The following is a 25,311-nucleotide window of genomic DNA, read 5'->3' as shown; positions in this document are numbered from 1 at the left end:
CCATAACCCTTTCCACACAATTAAAATGCTAATCAAATATTATCATTGTTGTAATAAAAGCCACAAGAAAATGCTACTTTCGAGGGATAGACATTTGTTTCACATTAAATGCAGTTTAATCATATTTACTTTCTTTTAGAGCAAGAATGTCAGGCTTTTAGCAAAATTAGTTTGTTTGATTTTTCTTTAGCAGGAAATCCTTGCTCAAATATCTGTCTGCTGTGCTTGTTTAGCTATATTAACATGATTTACAATATTTTCAAATGAATAATCAGATATGAATGAAAAGGAGGTGCCAGCAAGATTTTCCCCAGGAGGGGTTTGAGTCTCTAGAATTCACTTCCATACTTAGGCTGCCAGGACATAGCATAATTAAATTCCTGGACATATTTCAAAGCCCAATTTTTCTCATAAGCATTTAAGAGTTTCGTGGGGGGTGTCCATAAGTGGAGAGGTCTTGTGATATGTTCAGAATATTAATAACTTCCAATGAAAATTTTGTACCAGCAAATTTCTCACTTTTGATAAGCACCAGAGAAATCAAATAAATATTGGGCCAAATTCTGGTCCAAAACAGCGGGAAGGGTGCTGAGAAGAACCAAAGGAGATGTGGTACATAAATTTGGGCATGTACCTCATGAACAGACTTTATCAATTCTATATCTTTTGATCCTGCTTTTGGCAAGAATAATCTGTATATAGTGTATGGGACAGGAGCTAGCTTTAATCAAACAAAATACGGATGTGGCATATTAGTGTGTTTTCAGCATCAGTGTGGACCTGATTATATTTAAAAGTGCATCAGAATTTGTCCCGTAGTATTTAAATAGCAATTGCAAATTTCTCAGTGTAGGGGAAAGAACTTTGTCAAGCCTTTTGTGTTTTCCTTTTCAGTTTTTAATTTTGTTAATGCAAAATTGTTTGTTACAATAGCGAAGGGGTTATTGTCTCTGCTCAGATCTGTGGTTCATTTTGTGCATTGTGGGTTCTTTTTTTCTTTTCTTTTGCTAAGGCTCTTAAAGGCCTTCAGGCTTTGGGCACTGTAAAGTTAAAATGCAATATAGTATAAAACATAATAACAGTGTGTGCTGCCAGATTGGGGATTAACTGACAAGTGTTGCAAAAGTTCTTTTAATGTTTATATGCACTTAGAAAACAACCTATATGCTCTTTGACAAACCAAACCATTGACTGAAATCAACAAATATACTGTATTTAGTCAAACCATCTTTCTGCTCACTAGAGTTTATATTATAGTAGTCTTTGCACTTTCTTGCAATTGTAGGTAAATTCCTTCTTAAAACTCCACTACTCAGGTGCAAAAGATAGGTGTATTCAGGCAGTGTTTTGGGATCTGTTCTCATTAGTATCCTCTGTCAGGCTTTCACAGTATACTGTGGAAAAACAGTCTTTGGAACCTACAGGTAATTTTTAATAATTGGTTACTAATTTTTTCATAAAATAATGTTATCTAGTGTAATGTTAGAAGCAGTCTTTTTCAAGCATAAGATCCTTTTGCTGTCCTGCATCAGTGATGGTTTCCTGCCTATCATAGATGTCTCATAACTACAGCTGGGGTCTCAAACTCAGTTTGGCTTAGGGCCAGCGCCAGTCCTCAAACCCTCCTAGTGCACCATCAGGCATTCCCATCTGGCAGGGCTCAAGTGGACGGGTGTCTCCCAGCCCTACCTGTTGACCCCAGGTGATTTAAACCTGCCCAGGGGCATCTACTACTACTGCCAGCTGTGCAGCAGGACTAAAGTGGCTTCTGGCTATGTCCCTTGAGCCCTGAGGGAAATATGTGCAGAGCTGTCCCATCTATAGGACTGTTTGGGACGGCTGCCGCAGAGAGCCTCCAAAATGGGGAGCCCAAACTTTCCAGTGGACGTACTCAGATGAGTCAGGTAGGAATGGTGTCCCTAGCCTCTGTTTGTCAGAGTCTGGAAATGGACGACAGGAGAGGGATCACTTGGGGTACGTCTACACAGCAGGGCTAAACTCAAATTAAGCCACGCAACTTCAGCTCCGTCATTGCGTAGCTTAAGTCAAAATCGCTTAATTTGGCTGTTGGCTCTGTCTACACTGCAGGAAGCACAACACTCTTCCTTTGACTTCCCTTACTCATCATGAAATGAGGGTTACCATGAGTCGAAGTAAGAAGTCCTCCAGCTCAACATTATTTCAAAATAAAGGCTTGTAGTGGAAATGCAATAACGTCAGTTACTCTGAAATAACACTGCTGTGTAGATGTCCCTTTGATGATTACCTGTTCTGTTCACTCCCTCTGGGTCATCTGGCTTTGGCCACTGTTGGAAGACAGGATACTAGGCTAGATGGACCTTTGATTTGACCCAGTATGGCCGTTCTTATGTTCTGTCGTAAAAAGACAGTTTTCCATGGAATATTGTCTATAAAAGAAAACCTAGCACATTGTAGAGAATTCTCTTCTAAGCTATAATTATGCATATTAAAAGCACTTATTAAAAAGTTGTTAACATCCCTATACAGTACTGGAATTTTTAATTTCACTTTTTGGCTGTTTGCAATTGTTATTAGCTGAAGTCAGAAATCTGTACTTCTTGCCCAGTGCAACATCTCTTAAACTCAAAATCATTGTTCCATACATCTTGAGTTTGGACAAAACTCTCAGTATTTATTTATTGTTAGTCATAGTTGATTTTTATATTAATCTGTTACAGTATTTTTTGGAAAATTTAAACTGGCTAAAACATCCTCTAGTCAAAGTCTGTAATTCAGAAAGCACCGGTTGTATTGAAAATGTTGAAATCATTACCATACTGTATCTCTGTATTGATGTTCGTAAATGTACTTCATTCAAAATTTTATAAAGTAAACCCTTGGGGTTTTTCAGGAGTTTAACATATGTAAACCGAAACACAGAAAAGTCACTGCTGGGTATTGCCTTCGTATCGCCTAAGAGCTGGCTAACGCCCACTTACTGCAAGCTTAGACTTGGATGGCAATTATAATTGAGCTATAAAATATTTTGACAGTTTCCAACTGTTGAGAGTGAAGCATGGCAGTTGGATTAGGTTTTCCTTTTTTTTAACCAAGATCTGCTTAAATAAGAACTTTCAAAATAAGCACGCAGTGGAAAGTCTTACTTGCAAGCACTTTACAATCACTGCAACTTTTCTGTGACTTTTGCTCAAGAGTGAATTCCTATTTTTTCCTAAGAAGGTTCTGATTTCTTACGTGATGCTTGCCATTCCTTTATGTTTCAACTTTTCATTTACAAGCTTTTACTTGTTGAGTGCTAAAGCATAACCACACCAAATTTTACTTGTAGCATGAAAATTGTGTATTTTTTTCAAGCAGCTGTAATTACTGTGACTTGAACATTTGCAAATATATGTTTTTAAAACAAAATGATATTTTTATATAACCTTTTTAGGTCTGTGTTTTAGTTTCCCAGGTCCTGGCAATAAGCTATTTTGGATGATATGGCGATTCCCGGGGAAAATGTAAGGCCTTTTCTAAAGCAGGGCACACTGCCAACTTGGCGTGATGAACATTTATCCTTTTTTGATCTCTTTGCTAACCTCATAACTGTTGGTTGAGTCACGCTTTAAAAGTAAGAGCAGTGAAATCTTTAATTGCTGTTAATTTCACCTTTAATTATTAATTCTTAAAAATGATTATAAAAGCAAAAATATACAAAGCACATACATATTGCCCAAAATTATGAGCCAAATTTTGCCCCTATCATCCACATTGAGTAATATCTTATTCCTTGAGTAGCCCACCTGGTGTGACTACTCGACAAGATTAAGGATGACAGAGTAAGGCTCTATCATATTTAAATCCTCCCTGACTTTTGTTTTGGTTTTGTTTTCTGTTATAATTATTGATATTAATTTATTACTAATGAAAGGTGTTAGTTAATGAAGTACTCAATTATCCTCACAATGTAGCCCTGCCCCAGTCCTTACTCAGTAGGTCTCATCTGTCTCCAAGCTCATTCTGTCCCCGTCTCTTTGTGCCCGCTGATGCAGCTGTAACCTACTCACCTTCTTGGTGTGGTGTGCTGTCCCATGTAGTGGCATTGAGATCACTTACAAAGAAAATAATGAGTCTGCTCTACCGCCTTAGCTGAGAGCAGACTAGCTTTTAACTCATGCAGTAGAAGCTCATACACAAAGGTCCCAGGTTCAGCTCTGCCTGTTGGTGTCACCCAGCTATAAGGATTTTTTTAATATGCAAATTCACCCAGTAGGAACTAAACTAAGACCACCAAATTCACCTGTACATGGTAACTTTTGGTGACTACTCACCTGAGCCTGAGTTGAACTTGTGACCTAGAGATGAACGACTGATGGTCTCATTGCTGAAAGTTTCCTTATCTTGCCCTAGATGTTTAAACTTCCTCATGACTAATCAAGAATAAATGTTGGGTAGGAGGAAGCCTTCCTGTGTGACAACCTGCTTCTGAGAGACAACCAGCATTTATAACTCCCATGTCAGTTAGAATTCTGAGCGAGATACTTGGGTTCCGGAGCCCAGTGTATGGTGGTACATCCAAATCATCTGAGCATCTTTAAAATGATATCATTAGGCAGTGTGTTAAAATACCAGGGAGCATTCTGAAGATGCGATATAAAGATTTGTTCAAGCAAAAGGATAAAAAAACAAAATGGGGACACATTTCCAACCTTCAAAAATATCCTATCTCAGGAACTCTTCCTGTTCACCATTGTAATCTGTCTGCAGTCAGCGAGGAAGGATGTTGTGTTGAGGATCGTTAAATTGTCCACCTGCTCCAATCACAGAACTAGTGTGGTAATTAACCAATAAAATGTGAGGGGAGGGTCATACTTCTGAATACTTGCAAATATATCTGGTTAATGAGTGTTTGTAATAGGCAGCATGTTTAAAACAAACAAAAGGAAGGATTTCTTCGCACAACGCACAATCAGTCTTTGGAAGTCTTTGCCAGAGGATGTTGTGAAACCCAAGACTATAACTGGGTTAAAAAAAGAACTAGATAAATCCATGGAGGTTAGGTTCATCAATGGCTATTAGCCAGGATAGACAGGAATGGTGTCACTAGCCTCTGTTTGCCAGAAGCTGGAAATGGGGGACAGGGCTGGATTTCCTGTTCTGTTCATTTCCTCTGGTGCCTCTAGCGTTGGCCACTCTTAGAAGACAGCATACTGGGCTAGACGGACCTTTGATTTGACCCAATATGGCGGTTCTTGTGCATAAGTGGCCACTTCATATGAAATGAATACAATGTGAACTCATCTTTCGCCTTTATTTGTTATTCACCAAATAATTATTTGACATAGTAGCTGTAGCAGAGAAGAAGGGTTTCCTAATGGTTAGGGTTATGCAGGAGAGCTGGGCTCAATTTCCTGTCCCACTCCTATTGAAATCAGTGGAAGATAGGCAGTGAGGAACTTTTGAAAATCCCAATAGGCGCCTGTTTTCCAGGGTTGTTAATGGTTCAGCAGTTAGCCTATGCCTTACCGACAAGCTTACTAGGTAACTGGTTAACCAGAGGGTCTCCCCCCCCCAGTAGAAGTAACCCCCTGCCCATGGTGGCCCAGCTGGCAGGAGTTCGGAACAGCCCCCGCCTACGGGAGGAGAGCCGCCTTCGCTACTTATGGACAGTGCTTAACTCTTTGGAATGGTTTTTACTATCTTCATTAAATTGCCTTTGAAAATCTCGTCTTTTGTATGTTGGTTCTCTATCTGTAAAATGGGGATAATAGTACTTTTATACCCAGCTTACCTAGATCAATATATTAAAGATTGTGAAGTGTTTAGGACTCTGATAATGGAGGCAGTACAATACCTGAGGGAAGGTTTATGCTATTAGTTAAGTCAATCTAACTTACATTGTTCAGGAGTGTGAAAAAGCTGTCCCACTCCGTGGGAAATGCAAGTGTCACTTTGTCCATACTGGCACTATGTCTGTGGGAGACATTCTGCCAACTACTTAGTTTACACATCTTGCTGAGGTGGAGTAATTATGCTGACAGGAGAGGGAGTCCCATTGGCATAGCACGTCTTCACCAGTCACGCTACAATGGCGCAGCTGTACCACTGTAGCACTATAATGTTGACTTGCCCTTGGAAAAACAGGCATATTTCTGTGTTTTGAAGGACCACTCAATTGACACCCTAATCTCATCTGGATTGGTTTTCCAAAAGCTTATTTTGCTACTGGCAGTTATGGTCTTTATTTAACTTGGGTGTGGGCAATAATTTTTGATGGGGGAGCCACTGCAAGATTCTGGAAAGCTGTCAAGGTTCTCACTCTTTTATGGTATTAATGGGGGAGGTGCAGGGTCTGGGATGGAGGTTGGGTACAGAAGGGAGTTCGGGATTAGGGATTGGAGTGCAGGAGGGAGACTGGAGTCTGGGAGGCAGTTTAGGTGAAGGAGGCAGTTATGACCTAATGCAGGGTACTGAGATGCAGGGTTTTGGGATTTGACCTAGGTTAGGAGAGGATTGTGGTCTCGGGCAGGAGATTTGAGTGCCAGATCTGGTAGAGGGCACGGATGAATATAGAATAGCAGGGCAGGAGTGGAGAAGCAGAGGGTTGGGGAAGAGAGGGTAGGCATGCCAGGGGCAGGCTTTGGCCAGAAACTTACCAGCCAGCAGCCAAACCAGCCAGCCAGCCTGCCTGCCTGCCTGCAGAGCTAAAGGCTTGCAGAGCTTAAAATGTTTCTGCCTGCTCGGCCCTGTGCTGAGTAACTGAGCAGGAGGGGAGGGGTGTGTGCTTCGTGGCTGCCTGTTATTCAAACAAGCAGCTCCCATTGGCCAGTTTCTGGCCAGAACCAGCCAGTAGGATTGCGCCGGGGGCAACAGCAGCATTGGAATCTTCCCCCCTCCCTTTCGGATTCACAAAGAGAGTGCCCCGCAGCCACGTTTCTGAGCAGTGTGCAGGGCAAGCAGGGGAGCCTGCCTGAGGTTCCCCACTGCCTCTGTAGACCAGATCTAATGGTTTGTTGGGCCAGATATGGCCCGCAGGCCATATTTTGCCCAGGCCTGATTTAACTGGTACCAATGCCAATGTGTGCATCTCTACTTATGTAATATTATGCCTAGTATAGACTTATGTAGTGAACATAAGAACATAAGAACGGCCGTACTGGGTCAGACCAAAGGTCCATCTAGCCCAGTATCCTGTCTACCGACAGTGGCCAGCACCAGGTACCTCAGAGAGGGTTGACCGAAGACAATGATCAAGCGATTTGTCTCCTGCCATCCCTCTCCAGCCTCTGACAAACAGAGGCCAAGGACACCATTTTATCCCCTGGCTAATAGCCTTTTATGGACCTAACCTCCATGAATTTATCCAGCTTCTCTTTAAACTCTATTATAGTCCTAGCCTTCACCGCCTCCTCTGGCAAGGAGTTCCACAGGTTGACAACACGCTGTGTGAAGAAGAACTTCCTTTTATTAGTTTTAAACCTGCTACCCATTAATTTCATTTGGTGTCCTCTAGTTCTTCTATTATGGGAACTAATAAATAACTTTTCTTTATCAGCCCTCTCCACACCACTCATGATTTTATAGACCTCTATCATATCCCCCCTCAGTCTCCTCTTTTCTAAACTGAAAAGTCCCAGTCTCTTTAGCCTCTCCTCATATGGGACCCGTTCCAAACCCCTAATCATTTTAGTTGCCCTTTTCTGAACCCTTTCCAAGGCCAAAATATCTTTTTTGAGGTGAGGAGACCACATCTGTACACAGTATTCAAGATGTGGGCGTACCATAGTTTTATACAGGGGCAATAAGATGTTCTGGGTCTTATTTTCTATCCCTTTCCTAATAATTCCTAGCATCCTATTTGCCTTTTTGACCACCGCTGCACACTGTGTGGAAGTTTTCAGAGAACTGTCCACGATAACTCCAAGGCTGTGTCCAGACTCCATGCCTCCGTCGACGGAGGCATGTAGATTAGCCAGCTCAGAAGAGGGAAATGAAGCCGCGATTAAAATAATCGCGGCTTCATTTAAATTTAAATGGCTGCCCCGATCTGCCGATCAGCTGTTTGTCGGCAGATCGGGAGAGTCTGGACGCGATGCCCCGACAAAGAAGCCTTTCTTCATCGACACAGGTAAACCTGGTTTCACGAGGCTTACCTGTGTCGATGAAGAAAGGCTTCTTTGTCGGGGCATCGCGTCCAGACTCTCCCGATCTGCCGACAAACAGCTGATCGGCAGATCGGGGCAGCCATTTAAATTTAAATGAAGCCGCGATTATTTTAATCGCGGCTTCATTTCCCTCTTCCGAGCTGGCTAATCTACATGCCTCCGTCGACGGAGGCATGGAGTCTGGACACAGCCCAAGATCTCTTTCCTGATTTTGTGCCCTGTGTTAAGCAATATGTGAAAAAGAGAGAGAACCTTTGCCTGAAACCAGAGTACTCTCACACATAATTAGCATGTGTCATCAAGAAATAAAATAGATCAATATATTCCCTTCCATTTCTCATTTCCTGTTGTGTGATGAGATAAGTACAACATATATAGTGTATGGATCCATTTCTTCCTGCCAGTGGCTGATCCCAGGATTGAAAGAATGTAGAAGTTGCTAAAAACTATCTTTACTCCCCTCGCTCTACTTCTGTACTGAATCTAGCTCAAGGGATGTTGGCCAACAGCTTCCTGGGAATGTCAAAAATTAAACCAGTCTCCCTGCATGTATTTTACGTTTAGAGCCTCGTGTTAATAAAAACATGTGGTAAAAATATCTTTTCTAGACTAATCAATTTCAGCAATATATCTGAGGCAGTTCATGAGCATTTTGTTCATCATGGCTTTGCTGTGGATCTTGCTCATGTGAAATGTGATGCTCTTATACTAGGTTCAGATAAGTAAGTGAATATCTGGTTTAAGGATGTAAACAAGTAGTCGACTGGTCAACTACACGGTCGAGAGGACTCTGGCTGAAATTCAGTGAATAGTCCTCTCGTGCCAGCTCCCCTGTCCCTTCAATAGTAGAGCGGCAGTGGGGGGGTTGTGCTCAGTTGTGCTGAGACTCAGTGCGAGCCAGGAGTGAGCACTGCAACAGCCCTTATCAACTAATCGAGTAGTCAATAGAAATTCCATCGACTACTCGATTAGCCAGTTAACTGCTACTTAACATCCCTAATCTGGTTTGCAAGTCTAAAACCAGCCCAATTTAATGAAACTCCCATTCCTATATACAGGGCTCGCCGAACCGTGGTGATCCCTGCTCACCAGCCGGCGCTATTCGGCGATCTGCACATGTGCAAATCATTCTGCACATGCGCAGATCGCCCAAACCCGGCTCTTCCAGGTTGCAGTCTACTCGCCATGAGCGAGTAGATTGCATTATTTGTTGAGCCCTAGCTATGTATATATCCATCCTCACTTTCTAGGACAATAATATTTTGTCTGAGATCATAGGGATCATTGCACCTTCTCCAAAATTGTGGATTCCATTCCCATTCTATCATCTTCTTCCATTAAGAGGTTGGGTGTATTGCCTAGATAACTAGGACCATCTCTAAACATATCTCTTATTTGCCTCTCAGCACATAGATTATTTGACTTGGTGGCAGTGTTCCCTATAAGCTGTGCTCTTGGGCAGCCACCCAGGAGAGATTCAGGTGAAACCCAGCTGATTAGCAGAATGCCCACAGCTTGCAATAGCTGACAGCATGTGTTTCTATTGGTGGTGCACATTCACATATGCCTCAGTGTGTATAATAAAATTTATTCTACACATGGATGGAAAAAATTAGAGAGAACATTGCTTGGTGGTGTTATCCCTATGCAGATCCAGGAACTGAGTAGGGTTCCAGTGTATTTAAAAGCAAAGTTTTTTCAAAGATTAAAATATCTGTACATTTATATAATTCATCTAGGAAAGTAATGTCTATGGTGTAAATTAACTAGGGTTGTAACATCACATTTAATTGTTTAACCGATTAACAGTTAAAGGTGAGCAAGTGAAGGCGTCACTCCCACCCAGTCAGCCGTGGACAGGGGCTGTTCCAGGACTGCCAGAACAGCCCCCTGCCTGAAACAGGTGGGGAGCTTCTCCAGCCCCCACTGGTTAACCAGAACCAGTAAGCCGGGTTAAGGTGCAGTTTACCAGTTAACTAGTTAACCTTTCATATCCCTAGAATGAACATGAATGAAATTGCAGCTGTCCAAAAAAGGAATAATATCAGAACTCTGCAGAACCAATGTGTATGATGTTAGGACTGTCTGATGAAATGAAAAACAAATGCCTTGTGGAACTGATGGAGGTAGGGACCGTGTAACAGAAAAGTAGAAGTGCTTTTATAAGCGCTTCAGTAAGGGAGAAGTCACTACTTGTAGGAAGAGCTGGAAGGGTCTATTTTTTTTAGTTTGCTTAACATTTTCCATTATAAAGAGTCTCGTGACCAATTTTTTTTTAGGTGCTCTCACACCTCCATTGTTTGCAGCAGGCCTTTGAAAGGTAGTAGTAGCCTTGGGGCCAGAGAGGTCTATTTTGCTCATTTAGTTTGGATTTAGCAGAATTATAAGTTATGAAAATTGCCAGTTCCCATCTAGAGCTGAGGTTTGCGTTGCTTAATTTTGGTAGTATGCCAGAAACCCTGAACATTCCCACCCTGGCAGAAGGCCAGTGCACATGCAGTGATTTCTGCATTCCAGGTAGTGCTCAAACTGCAGATGGGATGCTGCAGCGGAAGCACACAATGCACTGGGGAACCTGGGGTACTGGTGGGTTGGGCCAGGCTTCTCCTCATCCCCAGTTCTCAGGATGTGGCTATAGGGAGCCCATTTTTCCCCCTTTGAGAGGACAATGCAGCCCCCAATCCTTGATGGTCCCTGTAGGCACTGCCATATTGCAAATTATTAACAACTAGGAACTAGGAGAAGTCTGAGTTTACAACTCACTTCTGCTGACTGGTTAATAATTATATACACTTCCCAGCCTTATTTTTAAGCAATGACTCATTCAGCTGTGAGAGGTTACATAAGCTGGATGCATAGAACCTGCCTATATAAGGTGGTGGAGCCAGATCCCATCCACTTAGCCAACCGGCCCTTTAGAAGGAGCTTGCCAGGTCTTTTACCTTGGGTGTGGATAGCCCGTTTTTTGAGTCTTTTAAGCATCTACCTCTAGTGGCTCATGGACATAATCTTTTCCTCCTCTTAGCTAGTATAGTTATTCCTATAGTTCAGGTGATAGTTATTTGTCCTTCAATAATGTATGTTCAGGATTCAAAGTCTGATAATGCTGGGGGAGGGAGAGGTTAGGTTATGATTGTTGCACATATTTTGACTTGGAAAAAAATCAGGAAATTGCATCAACCCCCCTGCCCATAACCAAATCGTAGAAAAAAGCAAAGGAAGCAGTCCTAAGAGGAACTGGCACCATTAAATCTGGCACCATTTATGAAAGTTGCCAACACAAAGTATTCCCCTCCGGGATTGTTTGATACTCCAATAGCACTGCAAAAGGGGCAAGTCTATGTTATAGGGCAGACGACAGATAGCTGGGGAAGACTGACCAAAACACTCAAGTTCCATTAGTGTCCATTCTTTAGCAAAACAAAATCTGCCACTTTCTAGTACATTGCTCCTGCCTGTAGCTTCTCCAATTTGTGCTCAAATTCCCTGACTTGTTCATCCACATCGGTCTTCTAAAATCATCATTCAGGCCTGTCAAGCTGGGTGTGCAATGGCTGCAAACATTCCCAGAGAGCTATGTCAGGAATGTTTCATCGTGTAGGTGCCATAGCATGAGGCTTTACAAAAGGCTCAGCAACAACAGGTTGAAGCTGGTACATGGATCTGAGATATCATTTGTTACAAGAGAGAAAAAAATCCTATTAGTCCAGTAGCCAGACGGCCACCTCATTATTATCATTATTTATATTATTGTAGCACTTGGGGGTGCCAGTCAGGGACTAGGAGCCCATTGTGCGAGGATTCCTAGTTGAAATGTGTCTAAATCTTCACTGGGTTGAGTGGTACTAATTAAACCTAATGGTAATGACCAAATGCATACGCAAAATCCTTTCCACTCAGTTGAGTGAAGGGAACTAAGATGAACAGGTGATGGTATAGGGAGGTACATTTTAAAAAACAAAATATTAAATATAGCAGAGGGCAAGGGCAACACATCGGGGGGGGGGAGCGGAGGACATGCCCCCAAGTGCCATAGGCAGGAGAGAGGCATGTCCCACCTCTGTAAATGCCATGTATCGCAACTTTTTAAAGAACCAGCTCTTTTTAAAGGTGTAGTGGGAGGATGCATGTCATGCATCTGACAAAACATTTCCATGTGCCTGGCTATGAATAAAGATGGATGCATAATGATGCATCCAGATCCGATTGGACCCCGGTTTTGTTAGTGATGTATTGAACCAAATTAACCACCCCCTAATCTAAGCAAGAAGCCTTGCCAAACTTAACCTGGAGCCACATGCACTGATATGTCATGTGGAGATTGCCAGTGAGAACCACTCAGGGAGTAGGTAGTGGTGTTCTAACAATGTCTTGACATAGTATGTCAAGTCTTCATGCATGAGTGACACCACCCGTGTCCACTGTAAATTGAGAGGTCTTAACATTCAGATGCTAGTATGTAAAGAGTCCCGGCACCTGTCCTGAGATTACTGTTATTTGTATAGCACCAATCCATATAGAGCTCCTATTCCATAATATTTAGATATGACTCAGTAAGAGAGGAGAGCTACAATCAGTATTGTGCTTAGATAATGAAGGTTACAGAAGTGGCTTTATTTTTTTTATATGCTCTACTCGATATCATGCATCATCATCGAGGATTGTCTTGTGGGTATAAAGCATATGACGGGAAGATGTTATACCAAATAAAAGCAAGCTATGGGAAGTCACTTCCATTTGGGGGAATCATTTTCAATACATTAATATGTTATCCCTACAAAGATAACTAGAATGACTGGAAGATAGCTATTGTGACGCCAATTTTTAAAGAGCCCCAGAAGTGATCCTGGGCAGTACAGGCTGGTAAGTTTGACTTCAGTACCAGACAGACTGGTTGAAACAATAGTAAAGAACAAACTTGTCAGACATATAGATAAACGTAATTTGTTGGGGAAGAGTCAAGATGGTTTTTCTAAAGGGAAATCATGCCTCACCAATCTACTAGAATCAAGCATATGGACAAAGGGGGATCCAGTGGATATATTGTACTTAGTTTTCAAGAGAGCCTTTGACAAGGTCCCTCACTAAAGGTTCTTAAACAAAGTAAGATATGGGATAAGAGGAAGGGTCCTCCCATGGATTGGTTAAAAGATAGGAAATAAAGAGAAGGTGAAAATGATCAGTTTTCACATTGAAGAGAGATAAATAGTTGTGACCCCAAGGGGTCTGTTCTGTGGCAAGTCCTAGGGTGTGTCCAGACTCGGGTTTTTTCGGGAAAAGTAGCCTTTTCCTGAAAAAACTTCCCCTGCGTCCAGACTCAAGCCGCGTTCTTTCGAAATTATTTCGAAAGAACGCGGCTTTTCTTTCGATGGCGGTAAACCTCGTTTCACGAGGAAGAACGCCTTCCTTCGAAAGTTCCTCTTTCGAAAGAAGGAGTTCTTCAATGTAAAGAGGCCGTCTTCGAAAGAGAGCATCCAGACTCGCTGGGTGCTCTCTTTCGAAAAAGCGGATTTTTCTTTCGAAAGATCCGCGTGCAGTCTAGACGCGATCTTTCGAAAGATGCTCTTTCGAAAGAAGCCTGCAGTCTAGACATAGCCCCAGTCAACATATTCATAAATGGTCAGGATAAAGGAATAAATGGTGAGATGGCAAAACTTTCAGGTGATATAAAATTACTTAAGATAGTTAAATTCCAAGCCGACTGCAAAGACCTGAAAAAGGATCTTTCAAAACTGGGTGACAGGGCAACAAAATGCCAGGTGAAATTTAATGCTGATAATGTTGATAAATGCAAAGTAATGCACATCAGAAAACATAATCCAGACTCTACATATAAAATGAGGGGGGTCTAAATTAGCTGTTACGACTTTAGAATGAGATCTTGGAGTCATTGTGAATAATTTTCTGAAAACATCCACTCGATGTGCAGTGACCGTCAAAAAAGCGAACAGAATGTTGGGAAAATAGTAAAACAGAAAATATCATATTGCCTCTGTGTAAATCCATGGTACACCTGCATCTTAAATACTGCGTGCAGATGTGGTCTCTTCATCTCAAAAAAGTTGGAATTAGAAAAAAAAATCAGAAAAAAGCAACAAAAATGATTAAGGGTATGGAAAGGCTTCTGTACTGGGGTTTTTGTACTTGGACAAGAGACAACTAACGGGCTGACAGAGGTCAATAAAATCATGACTGTATAGAGAAAGTAGATAAAGTGCTAGTTACTCCTCATATTACAAAATCTAGGGGTCACCAAATGAAATTAATAGGCAGCAAGTTTTAAACAAACAAAAGGAACTATTTCTTCACACAGAGCAGTCAACCTGTGGAACTCCTTGCCAGAGGAGTCTTTGAAGGTCTAGACTTTATCAGGGTCCAGAAAACATCAAGATACATTCATGGAGAAGAGGTCCATCAGTGGCTATTATCCAGGATAGCCAGGATGATTACGTGTTCTATCCATTCCTTCTCTGGCACCTAGCATTGGCCACTGGTGGAGGACAGGATCTGAGCTAGATGGCTGTTCTTATGTTCTTTTATAGTTAAACTCTGAGCAGTGTACGAATTGCCTTGAAAGAGTATATTGTCTCTAGATCCCAGCAAGAGTAGAAGCCCATTGGAAGCACAAAAAAACTAACCAATTAGGATAGGATATACCTTGCAATAAATTCTGTCTTTACTGACTATCCAGGAGTCAACAACCTTCACCAAGCGGCCCATCAGTGTATTCCACGGGGACGTGCTGGCCGCCACTCCTTACAGTTCCTGTTGAGTCAGGAACAGTGGGGAGCTATGGCAGTGGGGAGCTGCAGCAGGCCATGTCTGTGGACAGTCAATGTAAACAAATGCCTTGCGGCCTGCCAGTGCATTACCTTGATGGACTATGAGCCAAAGGTTGCCGGCCGTCCCCTGGCCTATCCCACTTGCCCTGCATGTCACTAATCTCCACAGCACTGCAAACCAATTCCCTCTGCCTCTCCTGCAGATCAGTATAATATTGAAGACCATGGAGGAAGAGAGTAGAATCCTCAGACTTATATGATTCCTTTTGTCCCCGTCTCCTTGACTGAGAGGGTGTGCTGTCCACGCTATAAGCAAAGAGTAGCATATATAGTACGATTTCTGCTTTCGTTGCATTTTCCCAGGCTTGCTTTGAAAAAGCACTCTCCAACCTCCTGACCTCAGAAACATTTAGTTGGCAACTGAAAATCCATAAGAACGAAAATTATTTCACTTACGTGACTGACAGCCAACATTAGGCATGGTCTAAGGATTCCACCCTCCTGCTCACCTTCCAAATCTCCCGACCTTCAACTATCACAGCCTCATGTTAAATTGGACAGATGTCTGAATATTAAGGTTATGATTAAACATTGTATAGTTAGGTTGTGATAAAATTAAATCTATTTAATGCCACTTCTTTTGAAAAACAATTAAAAGCTTATGACTAAGCCTTTTAAGATAAAGTATATATTTTGTTGCATATCCATAATAGCTGTGGGCACATAACAGAAGAACAGGGACTGTGTGGTGTAAGGTTTAAATATCTGATTCTGGAGAGATTTGGAAGTTAATTTCATATTTACTATTAATCACATATGGGAAATAAAAATAGTGAATTTATGGCTCTTATGAAGCTTCTAAGTTGTGTAAATCCTTATAATCTGTTTAAGGTTTGGAGATCAGACATGTTTCTCCCTGTCCCGTGTACAGAAAGTTAAATGAGAGCAGAGCTATTACAAGATATGTTGTAAAATATTTGAACATGGTTTGTTCATTAGTGTGTTTGGCTTCTTTGACTACTTTTGTACGAGATGTTAGGTGGCAGATCTTATTAGGGTTGTCACATAGCAAGAACCCCAAATTTTGTTGTTTAGAAAATGGTAATATCAGATTGTGCACTGTAAGAATCTATAATAGCTGAACAGCTCTTTGATCCAAATAGGGAAGGAGGAGATTCTTTGTGTTTTGTTTGCTAGCTGTAATATGTTGCAGACTTCAGGGCAGATTCTAGGTGTGGGTAAGCAAGGCAGTTATCCTGGTTGCAATCTTACGGGAGACACCAAACTACTGTGCCGCCCAGCCTCTACCCCATGACTACTTAGGGTATTTGGGGAGGGGGCATTTTTCACCCTGGCAAGCAAAACTGCTAAGGCCATGCCCAGGTAACTTACCACTACAGTGAAGAAAATAACTCTGTCCTGATGGCTCAGATTCTCCGCTGTATTTTTCAGGAGGTTCCGCCTGGGTTCTGGAGTGTGGGGAAAGCAAAAGTGGCTTTTTATTCCATCTTTGCAGCTTTTGGATTCTGAGGTTGCCATGAACTGATTCAGCCCCTGGAGTTAGCTAGAGCACCCCTTGAAACTGTAAACACATGGAAGGGCTGCAACAGTTCAAAGGGACTGTCCAGTATCCAAGAATAGTCATAGCTCTATGCATACTAGAAACAGCCCATGGTAGGAGAATAGAGGCTGTTCCATGAGTTCTCTGTATCCTGGCATCTGTTTCCTCTCTGTGCATAATAGTAAAATCCTAGGTACCAAATGGAGAGTGTGTGGATTCCAGTAATTTTTTTCAAGGTGCCTAAATCTTAACTATTGCAATGCTCAGTGTTTCAGTGCCCAAGTCTCTTTGTGGGTCTGAGCCAAAATGATTATTCTGATACATTGGAATGACACTGCCTAATTTTAAACTGTTCCTCAGTCCTCTGTCAAAAAGCAACATGTGAAGATTTTGCTGCTGTAGCTCAAAATATTTACTAGATTCAACAACAATATGAGCAAATCTAGCAACTTGTTTTAAAAGCAAGCATTTTTTTTTTTTAGTCATTTCCCAAATGAGCTCAGTGAGCTTGAGTTGAACTTGAAAACACTGTGGGATAAGGGATCTTTCGGAAAAGGCTTTATTTTTCGAAAGATCAGCGTCAAGACTGGTGCTTTTCTCCGACAAAGCTCCATGCCGAAAAAAAGCGGCAGCCATTTTTATGCTAATGAAGCGCGGGAGATTTAAATCCCCGCTTCCTTAGCAATTGCGATACATCTAATTTACATCCCTTTTCCGAAAAAGGGATATAGTCTAGACGTAGCCTGTGTGTGAGTGCTTGTTGGAGGGGACAGCTAGAAAAAGCTCATTCTGTGTTCATTTTCTCCACCAGTAGTGTTCCCCTTAATCTTATAGACCAACTATATGCCAGAGATGTGCCACTGGTACTGACATTGCATTCATGTATTCAAAGGAAATGTTTTCCATGATAAGAGGTTTTTTTTTAATTAAAATGAGCGTGTCCCCCTCTACCAGGTAATTTCATAATGTATGCTCATCACTCTGTTACTATTCATATTTTTCCATATATGTACAGGTTACAATGCCTTTATCGGAGACTATCAAAAGCCCTAATTAGTGTGTGAAAGAGGCATATATATACATATCATAGCATTCACTTCACCGTCCTACAATATATTTTCAGGTATTAAATCTGGGTAAGAAAAGAGAATGGCATAGAATTTCTTTTTTATTAGATGGAAACAAGATAATCTATATAATTATAGCATACGATACTAGTGTGTTATTCCTTCTGGGGTGGGAAATCATTTTAGAAACCACAACTTAAATTTAAACTCAACCCCTCCTACTCTCTTGTGATTTCAGTTGAATGAATGTTTTTCTAGCAGTGTCATTTCAAATTTAAGTCTAATAAAGTACCTTAATTTGTGAAGAATATGCTGAAATGTTAGATTTGGCCACTAGAATATCAATTTTACGACATAATCATCACTAATTATTTAAAAAAATATAGTTATCAAATGAGTTAATTATTCAGTGTACTTAAATACTGTATCTGTAAATAAGGCATGTAAAAGGCAGTGTTGCTTCAGGTCATTTGAAAATTGACCAAAAAAAAAAAAGACTCTAGATGTTGACTGGAACATTTAACATTTTACAGTGTGGAGTGCTTTAGCAACAAGTTACAATGTAAAATGCTGTCTATAGCTATCCATGTTATAATCATATTAGTGTCATGAAATCTGTGAAATTTACCTATGTAGGTCAATCCTGTAATAGTTTCTAATATCTTGTCAGCAAGTCAATATCGGATGGTTTGAGGTATTTCTAAATGTTATAACAGTGCTGTTACCGTACTTTTATCCTCTACATTACTTCAGTGTATAATTATTTAGATCTCAAACACATTTTTTCATACTCAAATGCCAAAAGCTTGGGATACCATAATTTAGCACTTTGTCTCTTTTCTTCATCGTAATCAATACGTAAAAAAGACAAAACCAGAATGTGATTTCAGTTACAGCAGAGTGAACATGGAGTAATTCTAATAAAGATTCTAGATGGTGATATTCCTTAGGACAGAATCTGGCTTATGGTGATGATATTTACAAAGTTTAAGAAAGTATGTCAGATATTACTTTCACTCTCATTTTGTAAGAAGATGTTAATGCATTTAACTTGAAAAATGTTTGTCATGTCAGTCATATTATTAAAGGAAAAGCTACAGTTAGTTCACCTTGATTTAAACTGTTACCTGAATTGAAAAATCCTTTAACAGTTATTTTATACATACATTTAAACATTAATACAAAATTGAAATAAAATGTAGAATTTGTACAGTCCGTAAGGATGAGGTGGGTTTGTTTATATAACAACTTATTAGTCTGGCAAGTAAGGAAAATAATAAATGACTTGCATGGTATTTCTATTATAGGTATTGTAAGTTACCTTCCCTACAATTAGTAAAAACATAAATCAAATTGTGAGAGGCTGACAGTTTGAATTGTTGAGCACTGACACGCTTCAGTCAAGTGGGGGCATACTTGGTCTTTCACAAACAGGCAGCAGGGACAGAGGATTTACTTGTTAAAACTTAAGTGGCTGTGATATAGTGAATGACTTGCTCCCTTTTTACTTTAATTTGGAGGGTCCACAGCCTTAAGCTGAGCAAGTGGCATGTTTGGTATCTGTATATAATTTTCAATTACACTATATTTAAAAAAATGTGCTCAACTCTTTTTCTTGGGAGTGTCCTGGAGTTTTGGATTTATGCCCATTAAATGAAGTCAGACCCTTTCGTTCTATGCAAGAACACTTTAAACTGTTTAAAACATTTTTTTGACGTGGAAATATATTTTTCTTGAAACATCAACTAGAATTAGTAATTGCTTTTTTAACTTCAAGAAAATTAAGGACATGTTGATAAATGCATAAATATAATAAATATAATATAAAATTCTCTATTGCATCCAAGATGTTGTTTCCTTGTAACTATTTTATTGTGCTAAAAATGTATTGATAAAACCTGTGTAATAGATATGTTATTAGCTAATATTGTTTGTCTTAAATTCAGAGTTAATCCAGCTTCAGTGTTTGTATTCAGAATCTTTTTTCCAAATAAATTGAGGGAAATAGGAGAACTCATGAAAATTGCTATAATAGCAATTTTGCTGTGATGTTTCATAAATGACACTAAAATATCTTGCTGTAATTACATTTTATATAATAGAGTATTTGAATGTGAGAAGTACACCTGCAAACTTTACACTTGAATGTATACAAGATTAATGTATTAAGTATATTTGTCACACACAGTGACTTTGATCTTTGTGCTGCAATCGTAGATCACAAATTGTGGTAAACTTTGACCCTGATATGCCTTGCTTTTGATCCGGTCAGAATGTTGTCTTCATTAAAAGTGAAAGGACTTGTGGGGATGATTTTACATGACTGAATTTTGGAAAATCTTTTTAAGGGTGTGTAACATAACACAGACTGTGCAATAGTATGTCTTAAGTATTTAAGCACTTGAACACGGTGTTTCCACTGGTACAATTCTTGGCCTGATTTCATATATAAGTTTAGAATCTTGTATATCTACATCCTTTAGAGGCAAGTGCCCAAGGCTACGACTGAAGATAATAACTTACGATTTGTGTCTTTTGCAAGTTACAGTCATTGTAAACTGACAGCTTTGAAGGACCTAAACTGACATCAAAGGATGCAGATCATCTAGTTAGGTCAATTAATGTTAATTCTCATCTTCCATTAAATTCTTTTATGTTTTCCTCTTTTCTTTTTTTCTAGCCAAGCCCAGTACCAAGTCCTGTTTTGGGGAGAAAGCCAAATGCCAGTCAGTCACTGCTTGTCTGGTGCAAAGAAGTTACAAAAAACTATAGGGGAGTGAAAATCACTAATTTTACTACATCATGGAGGAATGGTTTATCTTTCTGTGCAATATTACACCACTTTCGGCCAGATTTAATGTAAGTTGTAACATTAATACTATCACACTAAATCTTACATATGTGATGCAAATATGTATACAGAAGAATAAAACCACACTGTTCACTTTTAGTTCTTGAAATGTTTGTCTGTTTCATCATTTTCATTTCCAGGGCACCATTCTTTGTTGGAAAAGTAATTTGCAAATGGCCAAACTTTGTGGCCTCCCTTGTTCTCCCCTCCAAAAACAATCCTTTCTCTCCTTCATATGATACATTTTTGGTCTTCTTAATCTTATATAAAAAAAAACCTGACTTCAAGATGATTATGAAAATTGTGTTAGTGTTGAAATGAGATGAGACAAATAAGCCTGTAGCTCTTTGTACATTGACAACGACGGATTACCTCATGGTAAATTTGGTTGTCAAGGCTGGCCTCTAGTCCCTGCCTTAACTTCTCTTTTAGATGGAAGGCTTCAGGCAATGAAACATGTAATCACTGGGGGGTTATTTATTTATTTATTTATTTAATTTTCCACACTATTAGTTTTGTTGATTGAATTGCTGTGAAATTGCTAGTTACTGTAGGATATTATTGTATGTCAAATTTTTAGATTCAGTTTGTTTTAAAAATGCTGCTTTTATCAAATACTGTACATACCCACTGTGCCATTTTCCCCCTCAGTGACTACAAGTCCCTGAATCCTCAAGATATTAAAGAGAACAACAAAAAGGTAAGAATTGCCAGGGGAAAAAAAACACATAGCTTCAATTTTGCCTTCGCTGCAGGTTTTTATTAATTTTGGGAAAGAGAGGTTGTTTTGTAAGGTCATAACTGCAGCTCACAGAAGGTATTCAGCCTCCTGTGGATCAAATCGGATGCATTATTGACTCTAGTTTGTCATAGTCTTTAACATTCACAACAAGTGCCAAGCTGGCATTAGGGTTTAATATTTGTATGGCCTACATTAACTGTAAATAGAGGAGGAAGAAGAGAGAGGTGTTTTTTGGTGATCATTTGTATTTCTCTAATCATTTCGTTTTAAAAGAAATACAAAATATTATTGTTCTTAAGTTATCTTGCTTCCAGACTTGTCCATTGCTTTAAAAGAGATTGCTGAGTTGGTCATAATCAATGCTGTTTTACCAGTTTTCATATTTAAAAAAAAAAAAAAAGTTCACACACACTTTTATCCAGCGTAGTTAATGAAGCTAAGTGGTAATGTGTGCTGTATTTTTTATTACACATTACATTTAATAAAAATTATTCTCAATGTAACTTTTTTTAAAAAAGACTTTTAAAATGTTAATGAAATATTATGTGGCAGTGTACGAGGCCAAGGATTTTAAACCAATATTATATTAGGTAAATCTAAAGCCCTTTTGATGGAAGTATTATAAAGGGATGTTCTGAAACAAGTTCACTGATCTGAGTTATAAACACATCTCAGCTTAGGAGTTACAAGAACACATTCTGTTGCTGCTTGCTGCTGGTGTCCTACACTATAGTTAGAAACTTTAATTTTCATAAGATGCCAGGGCTTGTCCCTAGAGGGATACATTTTAAAATGCTCATTTTCCACTTGATTTACTTATAATAAACTTATATAACTGAAAATCAGTTCACAGTGGCTTTATTAGTAGTTAGTCGTGTGGATGCTATGATTTTATATTTGTAAACACTTTTTAAAATATTCATTTTAAGCTATTTGAAAAATGTATAACAAAATATCTTTCTACTAAAGTATGATGCATGACTTTTTTGGCAATGGAAATATATCTGAAAATGATAGAGACTATGTATTCATTTTCATTCTGTACAAAGAGCTTTGTTAAAATTGCAAATGGCAGTCATATTTTTATGTATTCTGAACACTAAAGCGTTACCCAAAAACCAGTTAATCATTAAAATAATGCTAATGTGAAATAAATTATGAGAAATTTATGAACTGTTGCCATCTATTCCTGTAATTTTGGACAGGGACAGTGCATGCCTTGACATATTTTTAATAATAATATGTGGCATCTTGTGGTGACCTAAGAGGATTATCTGTGACATCATAGAGCTTTCTATGGCCATGTGTTTTTAAAACTTCAAGATCCCATGATTGTAATGGCTAATCAAGAAGGATTATAAAACACAGACTGAATAGATGTTTAAAAATGCTCTGTTAATGTGAAATAAATAATATCATTTTATTTATAAAACTCTGATGGTAAATGATAAGCTATAATGAAAACCTTTTAGTCCATCTCCCTAATAGTATATAATTCCCAGTGCTAAAGAAATAATTGTTATTATTGTTGTGCAGTTTTTTCTTTCATCACTTTGTAACCCTTTGCCTGACAGCTACATGGAGTATCTCAGTTGCTTCCTGCAGATTTATTTCCTGGTCTCACACAGTTCTGCCTGATAACCCTGTGTGCCCTTCATTGGAATGAATGCAGCTCAGAGAACAATGGCTGTGTATAAATTCCATGCAGATGTGTAACGCATTTGACAATGACTCCTCCTAACCAATTAAAATAACATCTATGAATTAATAAGACAATTTTCTTTGTCTGAAGCATCTCCCTCCCTCCACTCTGCCCCATCCTGTAAATTGTCAGGGAACAAGGTAAAAGGTTACTGCCTATAAATGTAAAGGTTAACCTATAGGCATATCTTTTAGGAGTGTTTGACCTTGTTTATTTTTTTCCCCTGAAGAGGTAATTATTTCAGTGTAATTTAATATATAATATTGAAATATAGTTTTACAGAAAGCGCATCAGAGTTTCTCTATAAACCAAATTATTTTCCTAATCAGCAGTGCTGAGTTTAAAAAAAAAAGGTATTTACCTGTGACATCTGATCTTGACCAATATGTCAGTATGTTACATAATTGGGAAATGTTTAGAATACTGCCTGTGGTGCTTGTGTTGAGGGATTGCAATTGATGGCCATCAATCAACTTGTCAGGATATATCAATAAATTAAAAAAAAACTTAATTAGGAAATAGTTAAGGTTGCAAGCGTATAAAATGTTGGCTAATGTGCAGAACATATAATTTCTGTAGGATAGTTTTTCTACCTCCAAAAACAAAAGTATTTAGTTCAAGATGTATTAATATATTTCAGATTTTCATGAGATTCCTGTTAACAATGTATTAAGATTTTTTTATGACTAAAAGAGAAAAATGTGATTATCTTTCAGATTATGAAATATAATAAGTATATGAGAATAGTTTCTCAACTAGCATAAAAAGATACAGTTCCATCTAGCCCATGGTGTTTTACTTTAATCTTAGTATTTGTAAACTGTTTCCTATAATGTTAACCAACTAACATTTGTACTATTGAAGTTACAGTATATTGGAAATATAGCCCTTGATAAGGAAATGGCACTTTACAATTGCTTCGTAACATATTCTTCACTTTACAAATAAGAAGGGAACTAAGATAGGCTTAGATGCAACTTCCTCGGGCTGAAAGTATGTAAAGCAGGAATGTATGGCCTGTGTGAATTGGTTGCAGTCTTAACTGTTAGTTTCCAGTCTTCCATATTTTGAGCGGTTTTTGAGAGGTCGAAAAATTATTTTTTGGAAATTGTAATGTATTTTTGGGGTTAGATTGAGATACTCTTTCGACTTTATTTTCTCACTGACTTTTTTATGTTCTCATTTCCAATTTTTGAGCATTGATGTATCTCTTGGATTAACTATAATTAATTTGAAAAAGTTATGTGATAAAGAGAAATAACTATAAGTGAAATTAATAAGCATTGAAGTTTGACAGTTATTAATAAAGAAATGCAGTGTAAAGATACATAGAAACTATATTTTGATTGAAAATAATAAACGTATATTTATTAAGTTATATTGGTTAACTAATATTACATTTCTCAAGTTAATTCATACTCAAATTATTAGTCATGTCAAATTAAGTGTCCTCTTAAGAAAGGCAAGAATTTAAAATGTCAGAGAAAATACCCAAAATTACATGCAGTAACTCAAATAAAAATGTAATTCCTTCCTGCCTTCATGGTAACAGCCACATTTTTATGCCAAGAATCCAAATTCATATATTTGCATAAGTACATTTTTAGTCTTTGATCCTACATACACTTATGCATATGTTTAACTTTAAGCAGATGAGATGTCCAATTGACTTCAATGGAACTACTTGCATATGTGAAGTGAACACATTAATTAGAGTTCACAGGAGTCAGGTCTTAATTATGTGTATATTTAACAAAAATTATTTATACCTACCTGCTTGGCAGGAGAATATCATTATTCAGTTTCAATGGCATGTAACATAGCAGTCATAAAAATTACACTTTATCTGCTTGAAAATCAAGACCCTACTGGATTTTCTAAATAAGAAGAAAAACCATTTTTATTTTCCCCTCTGATTTTTTCCCCTCTAATCGTTTTTCCATTTTCAAAAAGCAACATTCTATTTACTTGTTGTAACTACATTCCATTGGGCATAAGTGGAATCTTTTAAATCTACCTTTTTGAGTATAAATTATAGTCATATAATCCATTCATTGTTCTATGGCTTCATTTTGGTCTCTACAGCATACAGTTCTTTTGCTTGTGAATGTGATTGCTTATGGAAATGGTGTCATCTGAGATTAGTTATTGAGACAACATTACTAAAAAGAGCAAAAATTAACAGATATTGAATACTAATCCTAAATACATCAAGAATATGTTTTTTTTAAATCCACCATTTAAATTACATTTTTCTGCTTTAGTATTATTCAGTGTGAATCTTTCCCAATCTGCTCTAATATACAATCCAGACATACATTTTGTAGAGTCAAAATTCACCCACGTCCTGGGGTTTAGTTTTATTGCACTGAAATTAACACTAGAACATAAAGTTTAGGTCAGGCCTACTCCCTGAGCTTGGCTGCAAATTGGGCTCCTACCTTCTGTCAGTCCACTCCTTAGGTCCTCTTACTCTC

General features: G+C 38.7%; 1 protein-coding gene across 12 annotated transcripts in view; it reads left to right on the top strand.

Annotated features, from left to right (window-relative positions):
* The window catches only part of EHBP1 (EH domain binding protein 1), a 341,176-nt gene that overhangs the window by 216,441 nt on the left and 99,424 nt on the right, over positions 1–25,311 (top strand). For all 12 annotated transcript variants that reach the window (XM_075925601.2, XM_075925600.2, XM_075925608.2 and 9 more), the window contains 2 exons: positions 20,220–20,398; positions 21,042–21,090. In XM_075925601.2, coding sequence (XP_075781716.2) covers positions 20,220–20,398; positions 21,042–21,090 — 228 coding nt within the window. The remainder of the gene's footprint in view (positions 1–20,219; positions 20,399–21,041; positions 21,091–25,311) is intronic.

This window comes from Pelodiscus sinensis, chromosome 3 (genome assembly GCF_052426305.1).
Source record: "Pelodiscus sinensis isolate ZL-2025 chromosome 3, ASM5242630v1, whole genome shotgun sequence".
Classification (NCBI taxonomy): Eukaryota; Metazoa; Chordata; order Testudines; family Trionychidae; genus Pelodiscus; species Pelodiscus sinensis.
The sequence above is the reverse complement of the archived record's forward strand: the minus strand, read 5'-3'. Positions and strand labels throughout refer to the sequence as shown.